Here is a 24,299-nt window from a genome sequence, read left to right on the forward strand (position 1 = left end):
AAGGAAAGAAAAATTGTTCAGAACTATGGGCACATTCCAATATTCACAATTATTTTTGATTATTTCACACAAGTGTAGCCATCACTTGTATAGGACATTTCCAGCATCCTCACACCGTAGCCCAGCGCTATCCCAGGTTTTATTCACGTTCATTGCATTTACTGGCATTAGCCCATTTAATTCTTCACAGTTTCCTATGTCTTCCCTCTGCCTGTTTCTTTAGATCATTAGACGGCAGGCTGGCTTCACTGTCTGACCCCCATCATCACCAGTCGCCATTTTCCATTTTGCTACAATTAAGACATTGTTTTCAGACTGTCCGTGATGGCCTGTCAGTCCCAGCACTGAGGAGACAGGCAGGCGGATCTCTGAAGCCTGGTCTACAGAGCGAGTTTCAGGACAGCAGGGCGGATAGGAGAGAGGCCCTGTCACAAACAGAAAACTGTTTTCAGCTGGGTTGGGTGCGATACACCTGTAATTCCAACTAGGAGAGGCAAGGGCAAGAGAATCTGAATTCCAAACCAGCCCAAGCTACACAGCTGGTCAACCTGTCTCTCTGCCTCCATCCCTCAATCTCCCTTCCTCCCTTTTTCCAAGAAAAGAACCTTTATCCCTGCAGGCAGAAATGTAGAGTACAGCCACACAAGAACGGCATGGAGGTTCTTCAAAAAGTAAGATGGGATCACCATATAGTACAGCTCCCAGGACTGGGTTTGTATCCAGGCAACGTGAAGTGGACACACAGGTGAGATACCTGCATGTCCAGGCTTATTCTCTCGCTTGTCACAGTTGCCATGTAGAATCAGTCTCGGTTCCTGGCAACAGAAGAACGGACAAAGAATGCGATATGCTTGCTGGCATTAGTATTTGTCCATAAAGAATAATGAAGCCGGGCTCTTCGCGGGAGGGTGACTGGAACTGGAGTGCACCGTGTTCAGTGATCTAAGTCAGACTCAGAAAGACTGTGGAAACTTGAGGCAGAAAAAGGTGACTTGAGAGTGGGGAGTGAGTGTGCACAGCGGACGGGTAGACGAGCGTGATTGTTATGCAGTGGTATAAGAATGTTTGGAAGTGCCTCAGACTCCCACTAAGTTACAAGTCAACAGGCGCCATTAATAAAAGACCTGCTTCTGGGCTGGCATCCGCCACTCCCAATAAATAATACGTGCATTTTTAAAAAGTCTATGAAAAGAGCCTAAGGAAGTGTGGGTCTGTGGTATTAGTATGAGTGTAGTAAGAATCGCTCTGTATCTTCTGTGAGCCACTTGAGAAGAATGGATTGGGCAAGTGTTACCTGGTTCACGGCGACTTTGACAGATGAGCAGGATTACTTTGTCAGTTTGGGTTTGGAGTTGGCATGAGACAAGCGTATGCTTTGCAAATTGCTGAAGGGCCCAGAAGCCTGAGAAGTAAACTTTAGGGAATGTTGCAGATTCTTTCAGCCTGTGTTTAGAAGTGATGACCTCGAAGAGCAAGTTTCCAATAGCTGGTGACAGATGGGGTCCAGATTTCCTTGATTTCTATTCTTTCATTGTACAACATTATGTTAGTCTTGTTTCTAGTTTGCTGTACTTGGGATATACACCTTAAATATTATCTATCATCCATCCCTCCCACCATCCATTTATCCATCTGTCATCGATTCGTTCTTGAGGCAGTCTCTCTTTAAATAATCTGACCCTCCTATATATAGATTAGGGTGGCCACAAACTCACAGAGATCCGCCTGCCTCTGCCTTTCAAGTGCTGGAATTAAAGCCTGCGCCACCACACCTGGCTACATCTTCAATATTTTTCTAAGTGACTATGGAATGAAGTGACCAGTTTTTCCTAATTGGAGGCATAGTTTCTTAAAGATGATACTGGCTATTTAATATTAAGTAATATCACAATGTGCTCCCTAGTAGCTAAATGTTAACACATATGTTGATTGGATTGAAAGTCTATAGCAAAGGAAAAAAAAATCTATTTTGAGGTCCAATGGTCATTCCATGCCAAAGCAGTCTAAAGTGAAACCCAGGCCTTCCAGGTCCTGGCTCCTGGAAACACAGGCTCTGGAGCTGAAGTCTTGTCTCCTCTCTTTAACTGGATAAATAAATAACTTGTAGTGGCAAAACACATGTGGAGCTGGTAGACACCACTTTCCTTTATGTGGAGTAATTCATTTCTATTACATATTTGTGTTTTGCAAGAGGTTATAAATCTTACTGTATATCATCACTTGGCTTTTTGGGACTGAACTGAAGGAAGGAATGGGTGAAAATGACCATATTTCACTGCTAGGTTTTGTTTCCTTGAACTGGGTGCCATTCATTTGAGCAGTGTACCTCAAAGTTGTGTGATCCTGAACACAAAGGGCCTTCGATATGTAAAATCCCATCTTATCTGGAGAAGAACATTGATGGGGTAGTTAATATGTTGAGATTTCTGAGTTATTGTAGAATTTTTTAAAAAATAGATTTATTTTATGCGGGGCTGAAAGTTAAGAAAACCAGTGCTCTTCCAGGGGTGCTAAGTTCAATTACCAGCAAACACACTGGCTCACAGCCATCTGTGGTGAGATCTGGCGCCCTCTCCTGGTGTGGAGTGCAGGTTTACATACAGGTAGAACAGTATACACATAATAAATTTAAAAAAAGATTTATTTCATGGATATTTTGTCTGCATGTATGCATGTGCATGACTGCTGTCCCCAAAGGCCAGAAGAGGGTGTTGTGTTCCCTGGAACTGGAGTTACGGATGTTTGTGAGCCACAGTGTGTGAGCTGGGAATTGAACCTGGGTCTCTTAAACTGCTGAACTGTGTCTTCAGCTCTTTTATAGCTTTCCTATAAGCTCTCAATGCAATGAATTCTCTAGTGTGGACAGAACGGGCTCAGGACTGTTACTAACACAGTCAGGTCAAGTGGAGCTTGTGGGTTCAATAGGAATAAGGCTCTGGTGGAACCTGACCTATTTGCAAAGTGAGAACTTGCATGTGGCTTGTTTAGGTGACAGTTAATAGTTTAAACATTTTTGAGAGGGGCAGTGGGCAGAGAACGTTAGAACGTTCTGGAAGACAGCCTACATAATTGCTTAGTGTGGGCTAGAAGGCCACTTTCCATTTCTTTGTTTCTTGGGGTTTCTCACTGAGTAGGAATTTTGCCTTGTTATTTATATAGTCTAAATTTCTAGTGCTTTATTATTAAAAGACAGATCTAAACGAGGAGAAAGTTGAGAAGCCGTTGGTTCCTATGGAGCCAGACTCTAAATATAAAGTAGTGACCATCAGTATGCACAGTTAGAAGGTTTGGGAGAGATTGCTTGCTGGTGTTGTTCCTTCCTGCCCCCCTTTTCCTTTTCCTGGCATCATGAAGGCAGCAATGAGACTTGTATGTTGCCTCTGTCAGGTATGAGACTGTTGTCTTTGGAAGGCTAACACTAGGCAGGTGTTTTAGTTTGTATCAAATTGGTAGTTTGATAATGAAATGACTGCTTTGCTTGGAAATTGTAAATCTTTATATTCGTTCTATAGAAATTCCCTTGGAACAGCCTTGCTTTTCTTCTTTCTCGTGTGATTGAAGACACTCAACACTGCAATCTGAGGAGAAATGGGATTCTGTTGCACGGCGTTACCATGAAGGCAAGAACTGAGTGTGTAGGCAGAACAGGGACTCTGATTCATTACTCCTGATTTAGAAATTCTAAGTTCCCTTCTCTTTGGAGTAAGAAAAGATAGCTGTGTGGGGTGGTATATTAACACCAAACCCAGTATTTAGGAGTCTGAAGCAGGGGAACCCCAAGTTCAGCTAGACTGGGCTCCTAGAAGGAGCCCTTGTCTCCACAGAAGGAAGCACAGAAGGAGAAAATGCGTTCTCCTGTATTCTCCCCATTGCTCTTCTTACAGCAAGAGCTTGTGGATGCGGGGAGCACAGGTACATGAGCATGGTGAGGGCAGACTGTCCCCGTCCTTGCCCTTCTGGAGCTTGTACCTCTCAGATGAGACAGGTATAGAACGATCAGTCACACGAGTGCTCAGACGCAGTTGTCCTAAGTATTAGGATGAATAGGACACGTTTTGAGAATCTATAGTTGAACAGTTTGTCTCAGTCTGGGAATAGGAGATGGATTTTTTTTTTTTGAAGAACAAACATTTGAAGTTATTATCATAAGTATGATTAATTCCTTTTAAGTATATGCTTAGGAAGTTAGCTAAATACAAACCATTTAAAGTTTCATGATAAACATGATACTACCAGTTTACCCTGTGTTTTAGTTTTGGTTTTTCACTTGCATAGTTATTTGAAATTGTTGGTTCTCTTCCATATTGGTCTCCATGGTTTCTTGTTGTGTTTGTATAACCCCAAGACTTTATGAATGAGTCCACTCTTATATTTGACAGCTAATAAAAAAAATCCCAAGTTCAAACAGATGTGGAAGATGTGAAAAATGCATTAAATGTGTCTTGTATGACATTTTGTTGATACATCTTGGGTTTTTTCCCCCTTTAAAATTATTTTATGGGTATGGTTGTTTTTCTTGCATGTATGTCTGTCTGTACACCATGTACATTCTTGGTGGCCATGGAAGCCAGAAGTGGACATTGGATCCCCTGGAGAAGGGGTTACAGACAGCTGTGAACAACTGTGTGGGTGCAAAGAATTGAATCCTTAGTCCTAAGAATTGAACCCTGAGTTCTGGAAGAGCACCCAGTGCTCTTAACCTCTGAGCCAGCTCTCTCTCTCCTTGTTGATAATCCATAAGTCAATAGACCAAAGCATTTCTGATGTCTTGAGTTTTCAGATAGGCTTTGAGCTGCTCAGACCAAGGGTGCTGTCTACAGAAGCTTTCAAGATGTGATAAACATAATAATACTAAACAAATGTTGAACAAATTATGACTAGGCTATGCTACTAAAGAGTAATCAGCTTGGTAAACCTTCCCATTTCTCTTAAAGTGTCTTTTTAGTTAATAGCAGATTCCCTTTGATATTACAAACCTGGTTTTAAAAATTAGTTCCTTAGTCTGGTAGTCATGACACACACCTTTAATCCCAGCACTTGGGGGGCAGAGGCACGTGGAACTCTGTGAGTTCAAAGCCAGCCTGGTCTACAAAGTGAGTTCAATGACAATCAAAGCCGCACAGTGAGACCCTGTCTCAAAAAACAAACAAAAATTAGTTCCTTCACTACAGTTTTAGGCAAGTTTATGAAACCTCATTTTCCCCATCCTTAAAATAAGATTACATGTGTAAAGTGCTTAGCCTAGCAGGTGTTCCATAATATAGGAGAAAAATGCCAAACATGTTTTTCTTTGATGTTAGGTAGACTCCCAAGTATGTTTAATGGTAGAATACTTACCTGCCTAGCCCCTGTCCTCCCAAAATGTGACAGACCTTTATAGTGGTATAGAATACTAATGTATATGAAAGCAGATAATTTATCCTCTTGCTGATTATACCAAACCAAAAAGTTGAAAAGTGTTTGCTAATTGAAACATGACCTACCAATCACCAATAATTGAGTAGATAGATAATCATGGCTCCTATCATCACAGTAATTCAATTTTCTTCCTTCATTTTAGTTTTTTTTTAAATTCATTTATTATGTACACAACATTCTGCCTCGATGTATGCTTGCACACCAGAGGAGGGGGCCAGATCTCAGTACAGATGGTTGTGAGCCACCATGTGGTTGCTGGGAATTGAACTCAGGACCTCTGGAAGAGCAGTCAGTGCTCTTAACCTCTGAGCCATCTCTCCAGCCCCATTTTAGTTTTTAAAATAAACCAAGTAAGGTTTTGTTTTGTTTGAGCCCAAGCTTGGCGCAGATTTGCTTTGTGTTTAAAGATAACCTTGAGTCCCTGAACCTATTGCTTTCACCTTCTGTTTTGGAACCACAAGCAAGTCACCATGACTTTAAAAAACAGGTATAATCTCCTTGTGTGTCTTTTATTTGGATTAACATCTGTGTTTGATGTGTGAGGCTTGCTTGAATTGTTGTGTATGTGCAGACATATTTAAGGGATGTATCTCCATAAATGATAGAGAAAGTATAGAAGATCTGAGTGGTATTTCTAGTTTTCAGCTTAAGTACTTATCTTCTGCTACCCTTTTTGCTGGCATTGTAAAAATTCTGGCACCTTTTCTTTATGTTATTGATAGTGCTATTTTATGAACATCTTTCATTTTTATTTTATTTTATTTTTTGAGATGTAACCCTGGCTGCCCTGAAACTTGCTGCAGAGGCCAGGCTGGCCTTGAACTCAGATTAGCCTGCCTTTGCTGCCAGGTGTGGGATTAAAGGTGTGGCCACCTTGCTTGGCTTGAGCGTCTTTAAGTAGTGCTCGGAAACTCACAAGTGAAACCTATGGTACTCTAAGTGCATTCGCTGCTCCTTCTATTGCTGTGACAAACACCAAGACAGAAGCCGTGTAAGGGAGACTGGAGGGGGGTGGAGCCTGTTACGGGTACATAGTCCATGGCATGGTGGCCAAGAATGGCAGGAATGTCAGGCAGCCAGGCAAATACAGTGGCAGTGAATGACATAACTCATCTCTCTTCTTTTGCTGGGGCTAAGACCCCAGTTTGTGGGATCCTGCTGCCCACAGCGAAAATGGGTCTAATTACCTCAATCTAGTTAATCCCTCCCAGGCATGCCTCGAATCCATCCTGCTAAATTGACAGTCAGTATTAACTGGTATACTAAGGTTCCAAATCTGATGCTAAGATTTCTTTCAATTCCATATTGTTTACAGTTAGGATTTGCTAGTAAAAATTAAACAATACAGATAATCCTTAACAAAATTAGATGACAGCAAAAAAAAAACCTAAAAAAAACCCCAAAAAGATAAAACAATAACAAAAACAAACCAAAAAACCAAGAAATCAAAAAACCTTCAGGGTCTTTTTCTTTTTTGAAGATGAATTTTTACAAGTTTCTTCAAAGGTAAAATAGCCACAGCTTAGCATGAAGCCTAGATATTAGCTATAGCTTGGTGTTGTTGGAGACAGTTTGGGATATAATTCTAGAAATGCGCTAAAGCTGGATGTGGTGGCAGCCAGCATATAATCCCAGCATCTGAAAAAAGCAAAAGGACCCAGCAGTGGTGGTACACACCTTGAATCTCAGCAATTGGGAGGCAGAGACAGGCGGATCTCTGAGTTTCTGGACAGCCTGGTCTACACAGAGAAACCCTGTCTCAAAAGAAAAGCAAAAGGATGAGTTCAGAGTCAGTCCGAATTACTCAGCAAGAAAAACAGCTGTGGGGATACATGGCCTGTGAAAGCACTGTTTCTACCGGGAACGTGATTTTTGTTGTATTTCCATGCTTTTTATTGGACTGCTTTACCTGCAGTAGCATTATCATTGAGAGTTAGGAATCAGTTTTCTTTAAAAAGCAAAACCAAACTCTTCACCCACACTGGGGTCCCTCCAAGGGCTTTCTTTGGAGTAGCTAGACAGGTGCTTTGCCACCCATTCGCACCTTCTGTCCCCAGCCCCAATTTCCTTTGTACCCCAGGTTAAAAAGCAGATAGATCACTGATGGTTTGGTATTTGATATGAGACTTCTTTTAAAAATCTGTATATATGCTGTACTCTTTTCATTGGCTTATTAGGTTTGTTAACCCTCATGTGGGAAGAAGTCCTGAGAAATCTGAGCCGCCAGCATGCAGTTTTGTGCATAATTTTCCTTTATGCATTACAGTTTTGCTTTTCTTTAGACAAGTAAAATTAGACTGCTCAATTCAACTCAGCCTTGTAGTTCCCATCGCTTATATACCCAATGGCTGTTTGCCACTTTAACTGCTTGCTTCAAATGTTCTGTGGATGGGGAAGAGTCCTTTGTGTTTATTATGCACACGCAGCCCTACTATAAGGCTTTGCAGAAAGCTTTTTTTTTTTTTTTTTTGCGGAGTAGTAGTTTAGGAAGAAATTTTTACTGGAATAGATACATTTTTGAAGTTGATAATCACTAAAAACGGCAGATTGGATTTAGATTCAAAATTTCACAAACATGCTTTAAATAAAATAAGCCTGTAGAGGATGTCCCTCTTCAAACTGCTCACTGGTGTCTGAAAGGGAGTTCTGATCCTGAGAATTGAGGCGCGACCAGAAGAGGAATTCCTAGCTGTCTTTGTCTGGGTTATAAAGTCCTGTTGTGATTGGACGGGAAGTAAACATCATTTATTTTCTTCAAGTGTGATTGGCCACGAATCTTTTCTTTCCATAGTCTTTTCCAGTAACTGACTCTGGAGCTTTCTGTTTTATTACTCGACTGTGTTCTAGTACGCTGAGTACTCGTCTTGGCGCCGAGACAGTTTGTGAAATTTAAGGACGTCGGTAACAGCCCGCGGTGGAGTGTCTGGCGTTCCTGTAAAAAGGCGGCACTAGGTGTAAATCTCCGACCAGCCCCAACGCGGAATTAGACTCGCAGCCGGGAGGAATGCTGCTTTAGAGCCGCGGGCTGCCGAGCGGGCACGGTGGGGTGGGCGGCGCGGCTCCCCAGGGCCGCGCGGGGATTCGGGCTCCTTGACTACGGAGCTATGTGTCCGCAAGGACGTCGCTCCTGACATGCGGGCCACCGGGAGTTTGCTTTGCGACCGCGCGTGGCAGCCGAGCCCTTCCTCGGCAGTCGCCCCTCGGAGGGGGCGAGGAAGGAGCGGCGGAAGCAGCTTAGCCTCGGCCCACCGTCCCTCTGCAGCTGCCGCTCGGTGCCGCAGCGCAGCCGGTGGGGCGGTACTACTTGGCGGCTCCCACCGACCCCCCGCCCGCGGAAGAACACGCGCCGCGGCGCGGGCGGAGGGGTACTGGCCGCGGCGCGCCGCTTGCGCCGGCCGCGCGCACATTCCTGTCAGTTTGCCTGTGGGGCGCGCGGGAGGACGGGGCTGGCGCGGCTCCGGATGCCGGAGCGTGCTGGGGCGCTCTCTCTCGCGGGCCGCCTCGCCTGCGGTAGGCTCCTCGGCATGGGCGGCCGGTAGGAGCGGGCCGCACTCGTTCCCGTTGTAGAGGCGGCCATGGCGGTGGAGACGCGGCCGGAGCTGGTGGGAAAGCGGTTCCTGTGCGTGGCGGCCGGCGAGGACGCGCGTCCCGAGCGCGGGCAGAGCGGCTGCGGGAGCGGCTGGCGGGCCGGTGTCATCCGAGCCGTGTCCCACCGCGACAGCGGCCACCCGGACCTGGCGGTAAGAGCGGCCGGCCGGGTGGCCCGGGGGCACGCCCCTCTGCGCGGGGCCTGGCGGGGAGCGCAGCTTGGGGGTGCGGGGCTGGCGGGCGCGCGGCAGGTGGGGCGGGCCGGCTAAGGACCCGCGCCGCGGGGCCCCAACTCCTCCTGCGCTTTGCCGGTCGCAAACCCGTCCGGCTTTTGGCTTTGTAATCGGAAACGATGGGAATATTTTTGGTATGAGGAGTAATGGAAACCTTTCTCCATCACTTAGTACTTTTGTTATTGTTGTTCGAATGAATAGTGCTTTAGGGTTCCCTTTCCTGAGTTTTATATGGCTCCACAAAGGGAGAGATAGAGTAAATTAAGGTTTCGAAGGACATTTAACACTTATAAGTAGCGCCCACCCCCATTTGCCACTTACACAGGACACGGTCAGTGTTATCGAATGTGTATGTATGATTTTGTGCCAGCCAGGAAATGCTCTGTTAGTTACGTATGCATTCTCATTAGGGAATGGGAAAGAGTAGAGGCAGGGAATTGACTAACCCTCCCTGCCTTGTTCAGTAAATACAGAATTTGTGAAGTTCATAGCGACTTGTGTGATTTATTTTCTCCTGTAAATTAAAAAAAATTCCTTCGTATTTAGATTCAGTTTCAAATCCACTGAAACATGCAAAGTATTTACCATTTTGATAGAGGTATTGAAAGACTCGAGTGTGTTCTTGCAAACCATTCTTAGCTACAGTTACTGCATGTTACCTACACATGGCATTTATTATTTTACTTAGTCGTGGAAAATGTGTTTAGTTTGCTAATAGTTACTTATGAAAGAAAGTAAGAATAGAGGCAATTTACAAAACTCTGCTTGGTTATTCTTTCTGTAAAAATCGAAAAAGAACTCTTTCTTCATCTTAGTGATTTCTTGTGATAGTTTTACTTAGTCATTATTGTGTGTTTGTATAAAGATGTGCTGAACTAATTTCTCCTTTTTTCTGATATGAAAATTGAGGGTTTTACCTGGAGGATATTTGGGTAATGGTTTAGACACTAAAGCAAACATGGAGCAGAATTTTTGTACCATACTGTTACTAGTACATGAAAATTAGGAAATGATTTTAGGCTAGGTAGTATTAGAGATAGCCAAGGTCTACTGGAAATTGTCATACAGGGGGAAATAGCAAGATAATAAGCTGGTTAATTAAAAGTAAAAATTGTCAGGCAGTCTTGGTTTGAATGCTTCTAGAAGTGATGGAGGAAGTTCAAGGTCAGGTGGGATTACCGTCAAGATCCTCTACCACAGATGTAGTAAGAATTAAGTTACCTGTAGATCAAAGCAATTGATTGGAAAGAAAAGAAGGAATTTTCAGGAGGTGACATTGTTTTTCTGTCTCCTGACTTGGTACACACATTCAACTTTACCTCTTAATTATTGGTTCATACAATATATATCTATAAATTAGTTGATATAAATTTTACTTAATGGATGAAAATTCACTCTGACCTGCAACAGTGTGACTTTTTGCCTTCCTTTAACAATTTGAGAATTCATTTGTTACTGTATAATTTCCCTTTTTTCATTCTAGAACCAACAGTTTTTATAATTTTCCCAGTGTTCCTTACATGTTATTTGAAATGAATTTAGAACATTTTAGCAGCAATGTTGTATAATTTTACTTTCAGCTATATTAAAAAAATGCTCACAGTTGGTCTCCATTATGGTGTACCTACTGTATGTTACCAAGGGAGCAGAACTGTCTGTGGTAAACACTGTGACTACTTTTATTTTAAACTTTGTTTACTCTTTGGGAGTTTCTCATCATGCACCCCAGTTCTACTCACCTCTGGGTTGTCTATGCTGGTCTTGAACATCTGGACTTGAAGAGCACTTCATGTTTCCACCTCCCTAGCAGCAGGAATCACAAGAAGGACAGTGATACTGCCTCCCTCTTGGGTTTTTGAGGTATAGGCTATGATATTACATCTTGAAATGATGGAGTATACATTTCTTTAATCACTTGAGGTTTTAGTCAGTAATTTTTTTGTGAGTGTCTAGTTCAAATGACTAAAAGTAAATCAAATAACTAAGTGATCATAATGTTTCTTAACGTTTTGACCCAAAATGAAGGGAAGAATGCAGTTATGGTAATGTGCCTATTTTAGCAGATACATCTGGAAAGGAATAGAGATATGCTTTCTTGCATGTCTGCTTCATTAAAAAGTGTATTATTGACCTAGGGTGATTAAATAAAGTCTTTAAAGTGCAATTTATACAGGTAAGTGTGAAAACTTGAGTTTGATGCCCTCCGAATAGACCTAGGTAGAAACAGGTGTGGTGGGGGCACACTTGAAATTCTAGCTCTGAGGAGGCAGAGGCAGACTCATTCTCTGGGGCTCATTGGTAGACAGGCTGACATGCAGCCTAGCTAGCTCCACAAGTTCCAGGCCAGAGAGATTCTGTCTCAAAGGAATAAAAGAGAAAATGTGACCAATGAGATCTCTAGATGGGCTAGGCTGCAAAAGCACTTGCTGTGCCAGTCTGACAACCTGAGTTTGGTCTTTGGTCCCAGGACACAGAGAGGACCAACTCCTGTGAACTGTCTTGTGACCTCCATACAAATTCTCCCGTGCATGAGCGAATGTTTTTGAAAAGTCAAGACTTTAAAACACAAAAGATGTAATTCTTGAGGAATAACGAGTGGGGTTGTCCTCTGGCTTCCATTCATAGTGCACACGTGTGCTGTCTGCACAGAAACGCACTTATTGAACTCTGGCGAGGTGATAGAAGTGTATTGTTGAGTTTTTTTTTTGTTAGTGATTGCTAATTTGACAGATGAGTGTCAGGTATGTGATCTTTAATGTTGGTGTGAGTTGGTTAGTGTCTATCTTTAAAGCGAAGCTTTTGTAAGAGTAACATGAATTACGTAATAAAAAATTACCTTAGTATACCAATTCTCTAGATTATTTCTTTAGATTCTCTATACGTGAGGAGTGTATTTGCTATTAATTGGTATGTTCATTACTGTGTGTGTGTGTGTGTGTGTGTGTGTGTGTGTGTGATGGCATCTTTTTATGAACTCCTGACTGTTCCTGGAACTCTCTGTAAAGACCAGCCTGTCCTTGAACTCAAAGAGATCCACTTGTCTCTGCCTCCTGAGTTAAACGATTTAGGAATTCTTATGCTGCTAGATTAAATATCCTGTATAGATATTGTTGGGTTTTGCAGAGTCTCACCAATCTCAGGCTTGCCTGGAGCTCACAATAACCCAGGCTGTTTTAGAATTCAATGCAGTTCTCCTGCTTCTGATTCCTCAAGTACTTGGATTACATAGATGAGCCATCATAGCAGATTTAGGTTGCCTTGTTTCCTTAGTTTTCACTTATGTGTGCATTTTTTTGTAGTTTTTGTATCTGCTCTTTGAAACTAGTGTCTAAGCACACATTACTAAAATATTCATGTTTGGTTTATAAATGAGAGGCAAATCCTTATAAGTTATAATGATCTTAAATTTTATCTATAACTTCAATATTTTAACAGTGATGAGTCTGATCATTTTTTAGGCTTATCATCTAATGTGTTATGAACGATTCAGTCACCAGATTCAGAATTATTCAGAATATTTTAGGGATTTGGTTTTAGCTCAGTGGTAGGGATTGTGTTTCATATGTATGAGGCCCTGGGCTTACTCCCCAGCCCAGATAGAGTAGTTTAGAACTCAGCATTACTCTTGAGTAGAATGTGAGGTCAGAGTATCATACAGTTAGCACTTAGAGGAGATAGGAAGCTTAAGAATGATGAGGACCTCTCCTGTGATTTTAATTGATGTTGTGGTTTCTTATGGTTCAGTGTAAATGGTAAGTGGATTTAATCTTTCTATATGGGAAGAGAAACTACCTCTTCATGGAGAAAACCCTGGCTGTGCATCTTAACCGCTCACTAGAAATTTTCTAAATGTGTACATTGGGTATTTGCAGTCCTACAAACCTACTGAGAATGAAGCGTAGCGTTCAATTTGTAGTCACAGCTCTGATTTTATGAACTGGGTAGAACATTTAGTTCTTAGATCTTGTAATGTTTGTTGAGCTTCACAGATAGTAATTTATTAGTCTACTAAATTGAAATGGTTAAGAGATAACGCTGTGAAAATGGTTGGTATTTTAAACTTTTGTTTTGAGACATGTTAACACTTAAAACTCCAATTACCCTGGAACACACTATGTAAACAAGGCTGGTCTGGAACTCATAGAGATGTACCTGTCTTCTGTTGTTGGGGAATATTATTTTAAGGTGTGTTACTTTTGTTTATGCTTCATTTGTTTAACACTGTGAAGCTGTGATTCTTTGCCTGTCTAAAACACCTGATGGTCTAATAAAGAGCTAAATGGGCAATAGTGAGGCAGGAGAAAAATTAGGTGGGACTGGCAGGCAGAGAAGATAAATATAAATCTGGGAAGAGGGAGGAGCAAAAGAACAAGGAGAGGAGGACAGTAGGGGCCAGTCACCTAGCCAACCATGGATTAAGAGTGTAAATAAGATTATACAGAAGTAAAAAAAGGAAAAAGCCAGAGGCTGTAGTAGGAGGCTGCTTGTTGGTTCCTGGCTGCTCAGCCCCGAAATAAATCACACAGAAACTATATTATTTAAATTACTGTTTGGCCCATTAGCTCTAGCTTCTTATTTGCTAACTCTTATATCTTAATTTAACCCATCTCCATTAATCTGTGCATCACCACGAGGTCGTGGCCTACCAGCAAAGTTTCAGCATGTCTGTCTCTGTCAGCGCTTGATGACTTCTCTCTGCCTCTGCCTCCTTTCTCCCTTTCAGTTTTCCCCCACCCACCTAAATTCCCTGCCCAGGCACAAGACAGTTTCTTTAGTAAGCATACAAAGGGGGAATCCCACATCAAGAGGCAGAAGGTAGTCAGGATAACTTAGTTAAGAAAAGCTGACAAGAAATTAGCCAAGCTAAGACCTGATATTCTTAACTAAGAATAAGCCTCCATGTGTGATTTATTTGGGAGCTGGGTGGTGGACCCCTCAAAAGAGTAAAACACATCAAACAACACTCTACCTACCGAGTACCGGGATTAGAGGTGTGCGCCACCATGCCTGGCATGATGTCTGTCTTTATTTTTTTTTAAACCTCTCAAAAATAAAGGAATTTGAGAATTTTGAAATCCCCAAAACCAGAAAGTCTCAGGGCAAGAATATGAATGTAGGTTTCTGATTTCATATCTACCATCCCTTGATACTTTGCCATACTGCTGTTTCAAATGGCTTGTAGTTTGTGAACTTTCAAAATAAAAACAAAACAGATCTTTTAATGTTAGTAAGTGTATGGGGATTTACACTGAGTCTTTTTAGACCTAGCTACTATTTTATTTTTATAAGTGTTTCCTTTGCCTGTGTATGTGCATCATGTTTGTGTCTGGTGCTGCAGAATTCAGAGGAAGAGGGTGTTGGATCCCTTGGAACTGAAATTACAAATGGTTTGTGAGCCACCACATGGATGCTGAGAATTGAAGCTGTGTCCTGCAAGAGCAACAAATGCTTTTAACATCAACTCATTTCTCCAGCCCTAAAACAGGAGGTTGATTAGTCTGATCTAGAATTCATCATATATCATAGGCTGGCCTTGAATTCATGGCCAACCTTTCTGGATAACATCTGTGAGCCAAGGTGCTCAATGTCCTACATTATTTCTTAATCTTTGTTCCTAGATTCTGTAATGCCACAATTCAAGTCCTTTTGAACTGTTATTTTTTTCCTTAACTATAGTTCACTTTTAATTTGATAAGTGAGGTTAGTCCCTTGCCTGCTTAGTTTGGCTTTAAAAATTTGTTTTTGTTAATCTACCTTGTACTTTATGTAGGTATAGATATGCCATTTAGACATTGGTCATTCTTCAGTCTCAATGTATTACTACCTCTTCCTTGCATTTGGATCTAATACCTGTTGTAATAGAATTTAATTTATTTTTCCATGAAATCAATTGCTTTTTGAGACTTCAGTTAAAGTAATTTGCAAGCTCACTTGACTGTTACTATTTATTTGTTGCTGCACATCTCTTTCCCCAAATTGGGAGAGACTTTCAGTTTGTGCTACTGCTAGGTCCAGACCTTCCTTCTCCCCAGCGTTCACTAGAGTATTCACAAATCTGTCTATAACTGCTCCCCCCCCCCTTTTTTTTTTGCTTTGGTCTTCTGTTTTTTTTTTTTTTTTGAGAAAGGTTATCACTAAGTAGCCCTTTCTGGCTTGGAACTTACTATATAGACCAAGGCTGGCCTTGAGCTTGCAGAGCTCCAGAGCTTGGCTTAAAGGCATGAACCACCATGCCTAGCATTGTATGCACTACTTATGTTTGACTCCAAGGTCAATTTTTTACATGTTGTATCTGAAATTAAAAATTACCCTGTTAAAATGACATAAGTATCAGTAGGCAGATTATCAGTAACAATATACTGGTGGGTAGTTTAACTGTAAAACTTTACATATGTGTAAGTTTTCATTATCCTTCTTTAAAATATTGAGGCTTCTTTTAGGCTTTGATATTTATGGACTACACCTTTTTATATTTAGTGTTTTAACCCTGCTTTTAAAGCATTAAAACATAGAAGTACATCTTTTCTTATCTATTGGAAGTGATAATAAACTATTGATATCTTGTGAAACTTATTCACAGAGAAGAGAATGAGTGAAAAATAAAATATCTTAATCTTAATGTTTTTATTTAGATTTTACTTACCTACTTAATGACTTTTTTTTTTTTTTTTGTTTCCAAAGGTCTGCGGTGTTAGTATCTATTATTAGGTGGAACTGTTTTACATTGGTATCAAATGATGAATGTTTGAATTCGGCTTCTTTACCATCATCTCAAAGTTCTTTTATTTGCTATGTTAATGTATTGTTACAGAAATTATTATATTGACTGCAGAGAACTACTGTCCAAATGCCAGAGAGCTTTAGCATTGTAGTAGAAACAGCCAGCATTCCTAGAATAGATGGAGGTCTACATGATTAATTCCATCTTGTGAAAGATGTTCCTTAGCCTGCAACATCTGCTCCATCTGTGTAAGTATCTTCAAGTTCAGAGGAATAGCAGAGAAGGAAGCATAGTGTGAGTGTATGGATGCAGTTATGCACTGCCATTTAACATAAGACAGCTTTGAGGATATTTAGCATCGAATTTTTTATTTTGTTTTAATCCATAGGTAGAGGCCTAGCATCCAGACAGCACAGTATTCCCTGAAGGATTTGGGAGACATTTTAGAAGTGGCAAACTGTTCTCTTTTTAGTGTTTGTGCTGATTATACCCTACAATAATTTGGCTTGTTAAAATTCTTAACAGGCCTTAGAGAGCATTTCTGTTGTATTCTAAAGTGTTTTATTGATTTAGCTTTTAATATATCTAATTTTAATGTTAAATTGAATTCTTTTAAGATAAGCCAATTTATTCAGCATTACCCATCTGAATAAAATGGGTGCACGTCTTTAATCCCAGCACTCAGGAGACAGAGGCAGGTGGATCTCTGAATTCAAGGTGAATCTGATCTGCATAGTGAATTCTAGGACAGCCCTGGCTACATAGTGAGACTTTGCCTCCAAAATAAGTAAATGAATGAAAGAATGAATAAATAATTGTTTTTATCTTTGCAATAATTCTTAAGTATATAACCATATATACTCGAACAACAATAACAAACCCTAAATAAAATAAAATGCCCCTCCCTTTTTCCTATGTCTCACACCCAGATACTTTGTTATTGTTTGGTATGGAAGACCCAAGAATTGGTTTAAGATTTGCTCATTGGCTGGGCGGTGGTGGCACATGCTTTTAATCCCAGCACTCTAGTGGCAGAGGCGAACGGATCTCTATGAGTTCAAGGCCAGCCTGGTCTACAAGAGCTAATTCTAGGACAGGCTCCAAAGCTACAGAGAAAACCTGTCTCAAAAAACAAAACAAAAAACTACCAAAAAAATGTGAAAAGTGTATATCTAGAATTATCTTTTTCTCTTTGTTTATTGGGCACTAGTGGGAATTGAACTTGGGTTTTATATAAGATAAGCAAGCATTTTATCAATGAATTATATCCCCTTTCCTTCCCTCCTCTTTCTCCCCCTCCCCTCCCCTTAATATGCAAGACATATTACTTAAGCACATTCAGAAAGCAAGTAGGACCACTACATGACTACCAGTAACCGAAGACAACATCAAAATGGAATATTGAGAAGTTTCAATGCTGCTCAAGCTACTATGAAGCCTCTACACTAAGTAGCTTAGAAGCCTTTGGAGACTTTCATCATAGAAAAGATGGATTGCTATAGACACTACACACTTTTATGAGTAAGGGAAACTAGTTAGGCAGTTAGGTACCTACCTACTAGAAACTAATTAATGGGCTACTAGAACCAATTAGAAAGATAATGGATGATCTAGGCAAAATATAATGGTGATATGAATTAGTATTGTTACAAAAAGGTATGATATGATGGGATTGTCTATAGCAATCCTTTTCTATGATCTTTTCTTGAATTCTTTGGGATACATTAATAACAAAAAACCTAATAAACTCAGTGAATTTTGTAATGTTCATGAATGAAATCAGGAAACTCAACTACATATCTATGTGTGTGTGTGTGTGTATATATACACACACATTTGTTTATTTTTAACAAAGGATGCTTGAAGATCAAAGTGCAGAGCTAAGCCACTATAGGCCAGGAAGTGGTGGCACACACCTTTAATCCCAGGGTTTGGGAGACAGAGGCTGGGGGAATCTCTGTTAGTTCAAGGCCATCCTGGGCTATACAAGATTGAATCTGTCTAAAAGAGAAGCAGAGCTCATACAAAGGTGATTTCAGCACTTGGGATCCCATGCCTTTAATCCCAGCACTAGGGAGGCGGAGACGGGAGTGATATGGCTGGGCGGAGAGAGGATATAAGACAGGAGACAGGAGCTCAGTGCAGTCTGAGGTTTAGTGGAGACAGTTGCAGTCTGAGGATGAAATCTGAGGACAGGATTGCTCCTTTGGTCTGACCAAAGGAGGTAATAGAATTCTCTAGTGGCTGGCATCTTTGCTTCTCTGATCTTCAGCATTAACCCCTATATCTGACTCTGGGTTTTTATTATTAAGACCAATTAGAATTTGTGCTACATATATTGAGTCTTAGTAAAGGTGTTTGAATATATAAATACTAAAAGTTATTAGTAACAAAGTAAACTCTTTAGTGGTACTTAGAATAAAGAAAGATGATTAACATACTTAGCCAGTATCTACACAGTTGTGGCATAATAAATATATATTTATTGTTTGTGTTTCTAATGCAGAATACTGAATATTTTGGGCATTTCTTGAGATAAAATCGTTATAGGAGAATCTTGTTCTATGAGAAGACCCTTGGTAGGCTTCTACATAGTTTCAGGATAAGCATTGATCATCAGAAGAACCACACCTTGATTAGAAGTTCTACTCTGGGCTGGAGAGATGGCTCAGAGGTTAAGAGCACTGACTGCTCTTCCAGAGGTTCTGAGTTCAATTCCCAGCAACCACATGGTGGCTCACAACCATCTGTAATGAGATCTGGTGCCCTCTTCTGGTGTGCAGTCATACATGCAGGCAGAACACTATATACATAATAAATACATATTTTAAAAAATAAAAAGTTTTTTTTTTTCAAAAGAAGTTGAGCTCCCATTCTTACTTCATAATTCCTGAAGCATGGGGAGGGGTAGAGGCAGTTCATCTTCAATAGCCATAGTCTTGACTTGTGAGAAAGCTGCTCTTACAAACTCCTAGCTGACAGGTGGGCTTGGGAAGCTCCATGTTGAAAAACCCAGTGTATTGAAAGGATGAGCATAATGGTGGAGGGCATGGAAATACTCCTTGTTCTTTGTTTCTTTTAGTTGACAGTTACTAGATTGTATTTTTTGTAATAAATCAGTAATAGTAATTACTTTCCCAACTTTTGATAATTGTTCAGTAAATTACTAAACCAGGGAAGGGAGGTGGTTGTGGAATTTCTTATTTTTATAGCTAGTAATTGGTTGCAGAGATGTTTGAGTAAATCTATACTTTCCTGTAGTATCTAAAGTGAGTACAGTACTATAGGAGTAAGCTCCCCCTATTTTGAAGTGGAATATCAGTTTTATAAAAAGCTTCCTATACATGAAAATTCCATTCCATCCCTTTAAAATGTAAGTGATAATTTTCACAAGACATTAGCACGAAGTTAGTCTTTCTACACAAACTCTCAATAGTGTGTGTGGTGAGGACTGAGCTTTTATCCAGTGGAGTCTATCCCTAATTTTGATAGTTAATTGTCAGAGTAAAAAAAGTCATGTCAGAGAAGGTAGGATATATTTTGTGGCAGGAATGGGAACCATCCCAAAATTAAAGGTTCTTACTACATAATAATATGTAGTTACACTTGTGCTGTAGCTAGTAAAGGATAGTTAGAGAAGCATTGCGCTACTTTTGCTGACAAGATGAGTTAATGGCCTAGCACATAAAGAGCAGGCAAGAGTTGGACCTATCTGTTAACTGGAAGTCCAGCCAAGACTGTTTGACACTTCAAAAATTTTTGTGCCATTGCTTCCTTTTTACTCATCTATTTATTTTTGTGCCCCACCATATGTGTGGAGGTCAGAGGACAACATTTTGGAGATGGATCTTCTACAGTGTGTGTTCTGAGAGTCAGATTGTCAGTCTTGGCAGCAAGTGCCCTTAGTATCTGAACCGTCTTGCTAGACTTGACATCGTTTTGTTTAAAGTCCTCTTTTTATTCTCTTTAGGTAACATTTGAGTTACAAGGCTCCTATTGATGTACATCTACGTATAGCATGCTACTAGATGATTAGAAGTTACAAAGGATATCTTTTTAAAGAAAATTTAAATTTAATTGTTTCTTTTCATTAAATCCAAAAGAACAACATGAAATATAGTAGCACATGCCTGTCATCAGCTCTTGGGAAGATGAAGAGGATTGAGAGCTCTAAAGAACCAATACAAATACATGTACACATAAAGCTGTCTTTATATATTTTATGTATGTGATCTAGCTGAAATCACATTGAATGTTTTCTGTGTCAGAGCTTTACTAAGAGGAACTGACAGTTTTATGCTTAGTGTGAGGGTAAAATTGGGAGGAAATTATATAGCTAGTCCCCAGATTGATTATTTCTCCCTGACGTCTTAGGATACGTTACCTTTTACTTGTGTGCTAGCAGACGAGCTCTTAATGAGACTAGTCCCTTGGATCATTAGTATTTTTGTTTGCTTTTTTCTTTTTCATCTAATTCTTTAAAATTATTTCTTCCTGTGAAATATCTTACCAGCTTCAGTGACCAGTCAGTCATTGTGCACATTTGTTATAACGTATAGGTAGCATTCAGAGCACTGCTTAATAAATAATAGGTGCTGTTAGAAAAAGTATTCTGGAATATATAAATTTTGGAGACATTTCTGTATTTAAAACTTAGACTGTAGTTCTGGGTAGTTGTCCATACCTACTCAGGCATCACTAACTGAACTAAGTGAATTTACCCCTTCAAAAAATGAAAAAAGAAGATAGGAAAGGGATGTGTTGAGAGTGATGAGGTGGGAGTGGGAAATGGATTTAATCAAAATATATATGTATGAACTTGTCATTTAATAAAATTAATAAAAATTAGAAACACAACCCTAAACATAAAAAGAAGGAAGTGAGTAGAGTAGAATATTAAGATTAAGGTGATGGTAGCTATGGAAAGTATAAATAATTTGAAGTGATTGAATATGATGCTGAAAACAAAGGAGTTAGGTGTGGTTATAAAAAGGGTCAGTGCTCTGTCTTATTACCAGGGTATGTTGACATTAACTTTTATTAACTAGCTACTGTGTGAATTTTGTGAATGATGATTAGAAAAGGAATATTGCATAAAAATGGGAGGAGTGTATGAAAATAGAGTACTGACAGACATAAGAGAATACAAAATAAAATGATTAGGCAGAGGATTTACAGATGTAAGGTGAGAAGGCAGGGAAGGAAGGTCTGTGTATATAATATATAGAGCACAGTGGTAGAGTGCATTTATGCAGGGACCAGTCCCCAGTGCCAGTACCAGATGAGGGAATAAGAGCAATAAATGCTTGTAAACGCCAAGCTACCTCTTCTCCAGCCCATCACCTTTTCTTTAGTGAGATTCCTATGTGAGAAAAACAGTTTGTGTTAATAATTATTATGAAAAGTTTAACAGATGTCCATGACATTTTGTGAGTCAGTTTAGATATTCAATGCCTGTGAATTTCTATTTGGGGATTAATCTAAAAGCTGTAAATACCAAAAAAACTATGCTTATACCCATATGAGGCTTTTATTATATTTTATTTTCGAGATAAGGTTTCTCTGTAACAGTCCCATCAATGCCCAGCGGAGCTTTGTAGTTTTAATTGTGTTATAAAAACTTGGATCTGATCGAAGTTTTCCTTTTGACTCACCTTTCTTTAGTTTATATGTTTAGGTATTAACATTTCTTCTTAAAGCATTTAGAGATATTTCAGTTAGAGATTGAGTATGAATGTATTTAATCCAAATTCTAAGTACAGTAGTTAAACGAGAGAAAATTTTTGTTGTCATAGAAAGTCCAGAAGTAAATAATTCAAAGAATTGGTTATGACAATGTTGTTCTCTTGGTCTGTCCTTAATAGTCAGTGACAGTATAGAACAATATAGCTTGTTTAGCTGTTCAGAAGAGAGGCATTAGAAAGGGACCGAAGCCTCACACTGTCTTTTGTTGCTAGCTAATGAGTGTTTTAAGAGTTTACCCAAACTCATTTCCAGCATTATGTCTTCTCTATCTTTCAAACAGTGTTGGTTTGGTATAAAAGCAGGAACAAAGTTTCTCTGTGTAAGAGCCCTGGCAGTTCTGAAACTCAATTTGTACATCAGACTGACCTCAAACTCACAGAATTCTAGCTAGCCTTCCTCTTGATTAAAGGCATGTGCCACCACTGCCGTGAGTTCATAGTCAACTTTAAAAATTTTAAATGAGATACAGCATTCCTCTATCACAAATAAGATTAATATTGAGCCTGCCTTCCTTCCTGCCTTCCTTCCTTCCTTCCTTCCTTCCTTCCTTCCTTCCTTCCTTTTCCTTTCTTTTTTGCTTTTGTTTTTTCGAGTTTCTCTGTTGCTTTGGAGCCTGTCCTGGAACTCGCTCTGTAGACCAGGGTGGCCTCGAACTCAGAGATTGGATTAAAAGTGTGTACCACCATAACCTGGCTCTTTGTTTTCTTAATTTATTTTTATGTACATGACTGTTTTGGCCTGCATATGTTTAAGCACACCAGGTGCATACCTGGAAGTAAAAGAGGGCACAGGATACCCTGGACTGACGTTCAAAAATGGTTCTGAGCCAAGTTGTGGGTGCTGGGAATTGAACCAGGCTACTTAGCAAGAGCATCATGTGCTCTTAACTGCTGAGCAATCTCTCCAGCCCAAGCTTGCTCGCCTCCTCCTGAAGTTGCAAATAGTCACTTATTTCCTACTAATTGCTATTTGACATAGGGCCTTCATTTCGTTTTCATTATAAAAATATTGAAGGCTGGGGAGGTGACTCGGATGGATGAGTAAAAGGCTGGAAACTTAATAAAAGTTGAAAGCAGAGAACCAACTTCACAAAGCTGTTCTCTGTCCTCTACAGTTGCTCTGGCATTGGCATTTATCGTCAGTCTTTTTCTCCCCAGTAAATACACACACACACACACACACACACACACACACACACACACACACACACAGTTGTGAAAATTGGTATTGGCGATTAAGTTTAGTGCCTCACACATACTATGTGGACATTCTTATATAAAAAGACATTTCAACTCTTTATAATTATTCTTGTAATATACTTACCAAACTTTATGGCAGTATATTTAGCTATGTATAGGGGATAGTTTGAAATGTATGTGAACTTTAAATTTTGTCTTCAATGTAACATCTTTAAAAAAAAAAAAAAGAGCCAGAGGTATGGTAGAGTATACCTTTAATCTCAGCATTCAGGAGGCAGAGTGAGGTAGACCTCAGTGTTTGAGGTTAGTCTTGTACATTAGAGGGTTCCAGGACGTTAGAGCTACACAATAGAGACCCTGTCTACAAACAAACGAACAAAAACAATAAACAGAAAAAGAACCAGGTGTAGTGATGCATGCCTTCATTCTTAGCACTTGGTAAGTCAGAAATGTGGTTCTTCGTGAGTTGGAGTGCTAGTGCACTTCAGAGTAGCCAAGGCTATATAGTGAAACCCTGTCTTAGGGGGTTGAGGAGGTCAGCCTATTCTGGGCTATATAGTGAGACCATGCCTCAAAACATACACATTCTCTGAACTTGTCATAGATTGAACATACTTCTTTCTAATTTCCTTGAACTTTAGCTATTTGTGTTCATTCAGTTATTGTTTAAATAAATACTCAGATTTTCTGAGTATGGAATGTTTGTAGGTATTTTGAGCAATTTTTTTAAAAATTTGGTGACAGTCACATTAAAAATTATTATTTATGTGTTTGTGTGCTTATGTGTCTCATGTGCTTGCAGGAGCCCCCAGAGGCTAGAGTAGGGCATCAGCCTGAAACTTGAGTTGTAGGTGGTTGTGGGCCACCTGATAGTAGGTCTTAGGAACCAAGCCCAAGTCCTTTGCAAGAGCAGTAAGCTCTCCTAACCACTGCACTGTCTCACATCCCTAATGTCAGTCTCTGATCACAGAAAGAAATTATAACTGTTGCTGTAAAAAATTTACTTTTTTTTTTTTTTTGGCTAATACTGCTTTCTAGAAACTCAGCAAATGTGAATGAGCTGCAGAATGCATTCCAGTACATTCAGGAACAACCTATTAGCATGTATTCAAATTTGTAAAAACTGTATTTATTGTTAAAATTGTCTTAAAATTTCATTAGGACCTTTGTACTTTTTGTAATATAAAAGTAAAAATCAGTTTTTACCAAATAGAAAAGGTAGAGTTTTTATAATATTCATACTTTGTAAACACAGAAAACATAATTTTAATTTAAAATACAAATAGAAATTCAGAAGTGTTCTTTAAATGTGTGAATTCTTTGCTAAGAAAGCATTAGATTTTGCTGTAATTTATTACAAAGCCAAGTATGCTATGTCACTTACGTAAAATAGTG

The 24,299-nt window shown here is 39.8% G+C and overlaps 1 protein-coding gene across 5 annotated transcripts in view; it reads left to right on the forward strand.

Annotated features, from left to right (window-relative positions):
• The window catches only part of Jmjd1c (jumonji domain containing 1C), a 169,385-nt gene that overhangs the window by 26,593 nt on the left and 118,493 nt on the right, over positions 1-24,299 (forward strand). For 2 of the 5 annotated variants that reach the window (XM_013351163.2, XM_026785831.1), the window contains exon 1: positions 8,916-9,158. The exons of 1 other annotated variant lie outside the window; for it this stretch is intronic. In XM_013351163.2, coding sequence (XP_013206617.1) covers positions 8,994-9,158 — 165 coding nt within the window. In that variant the 5' untranslated portion in view covers positions 8,916-8,993. Of the gene's footprint in view, positions 1-8,912; positions 9,159-24,299 lie in introns of those variants that run through there. 2 more of the 5 variants (XM_026785830.1, XM_013351164.2) reach the window with 2 other exon arrangements.

Source organism: Microtus ochrogaster, linkage group LG2 (genome assembly GCF_000317375.1).
Source record: "Microtus ochrogaster isolate Prairie Vole_2 linkage group LG2, MicOch1.0, whole genome shotgun sequence".
In the NCBI taxonomy this organism is placed as follows: Eukaryota; Metazoa; Chordata; class Mammalia; order Rodentia; family Cricetidae; genus Microtus; species Microtus ochrogaster.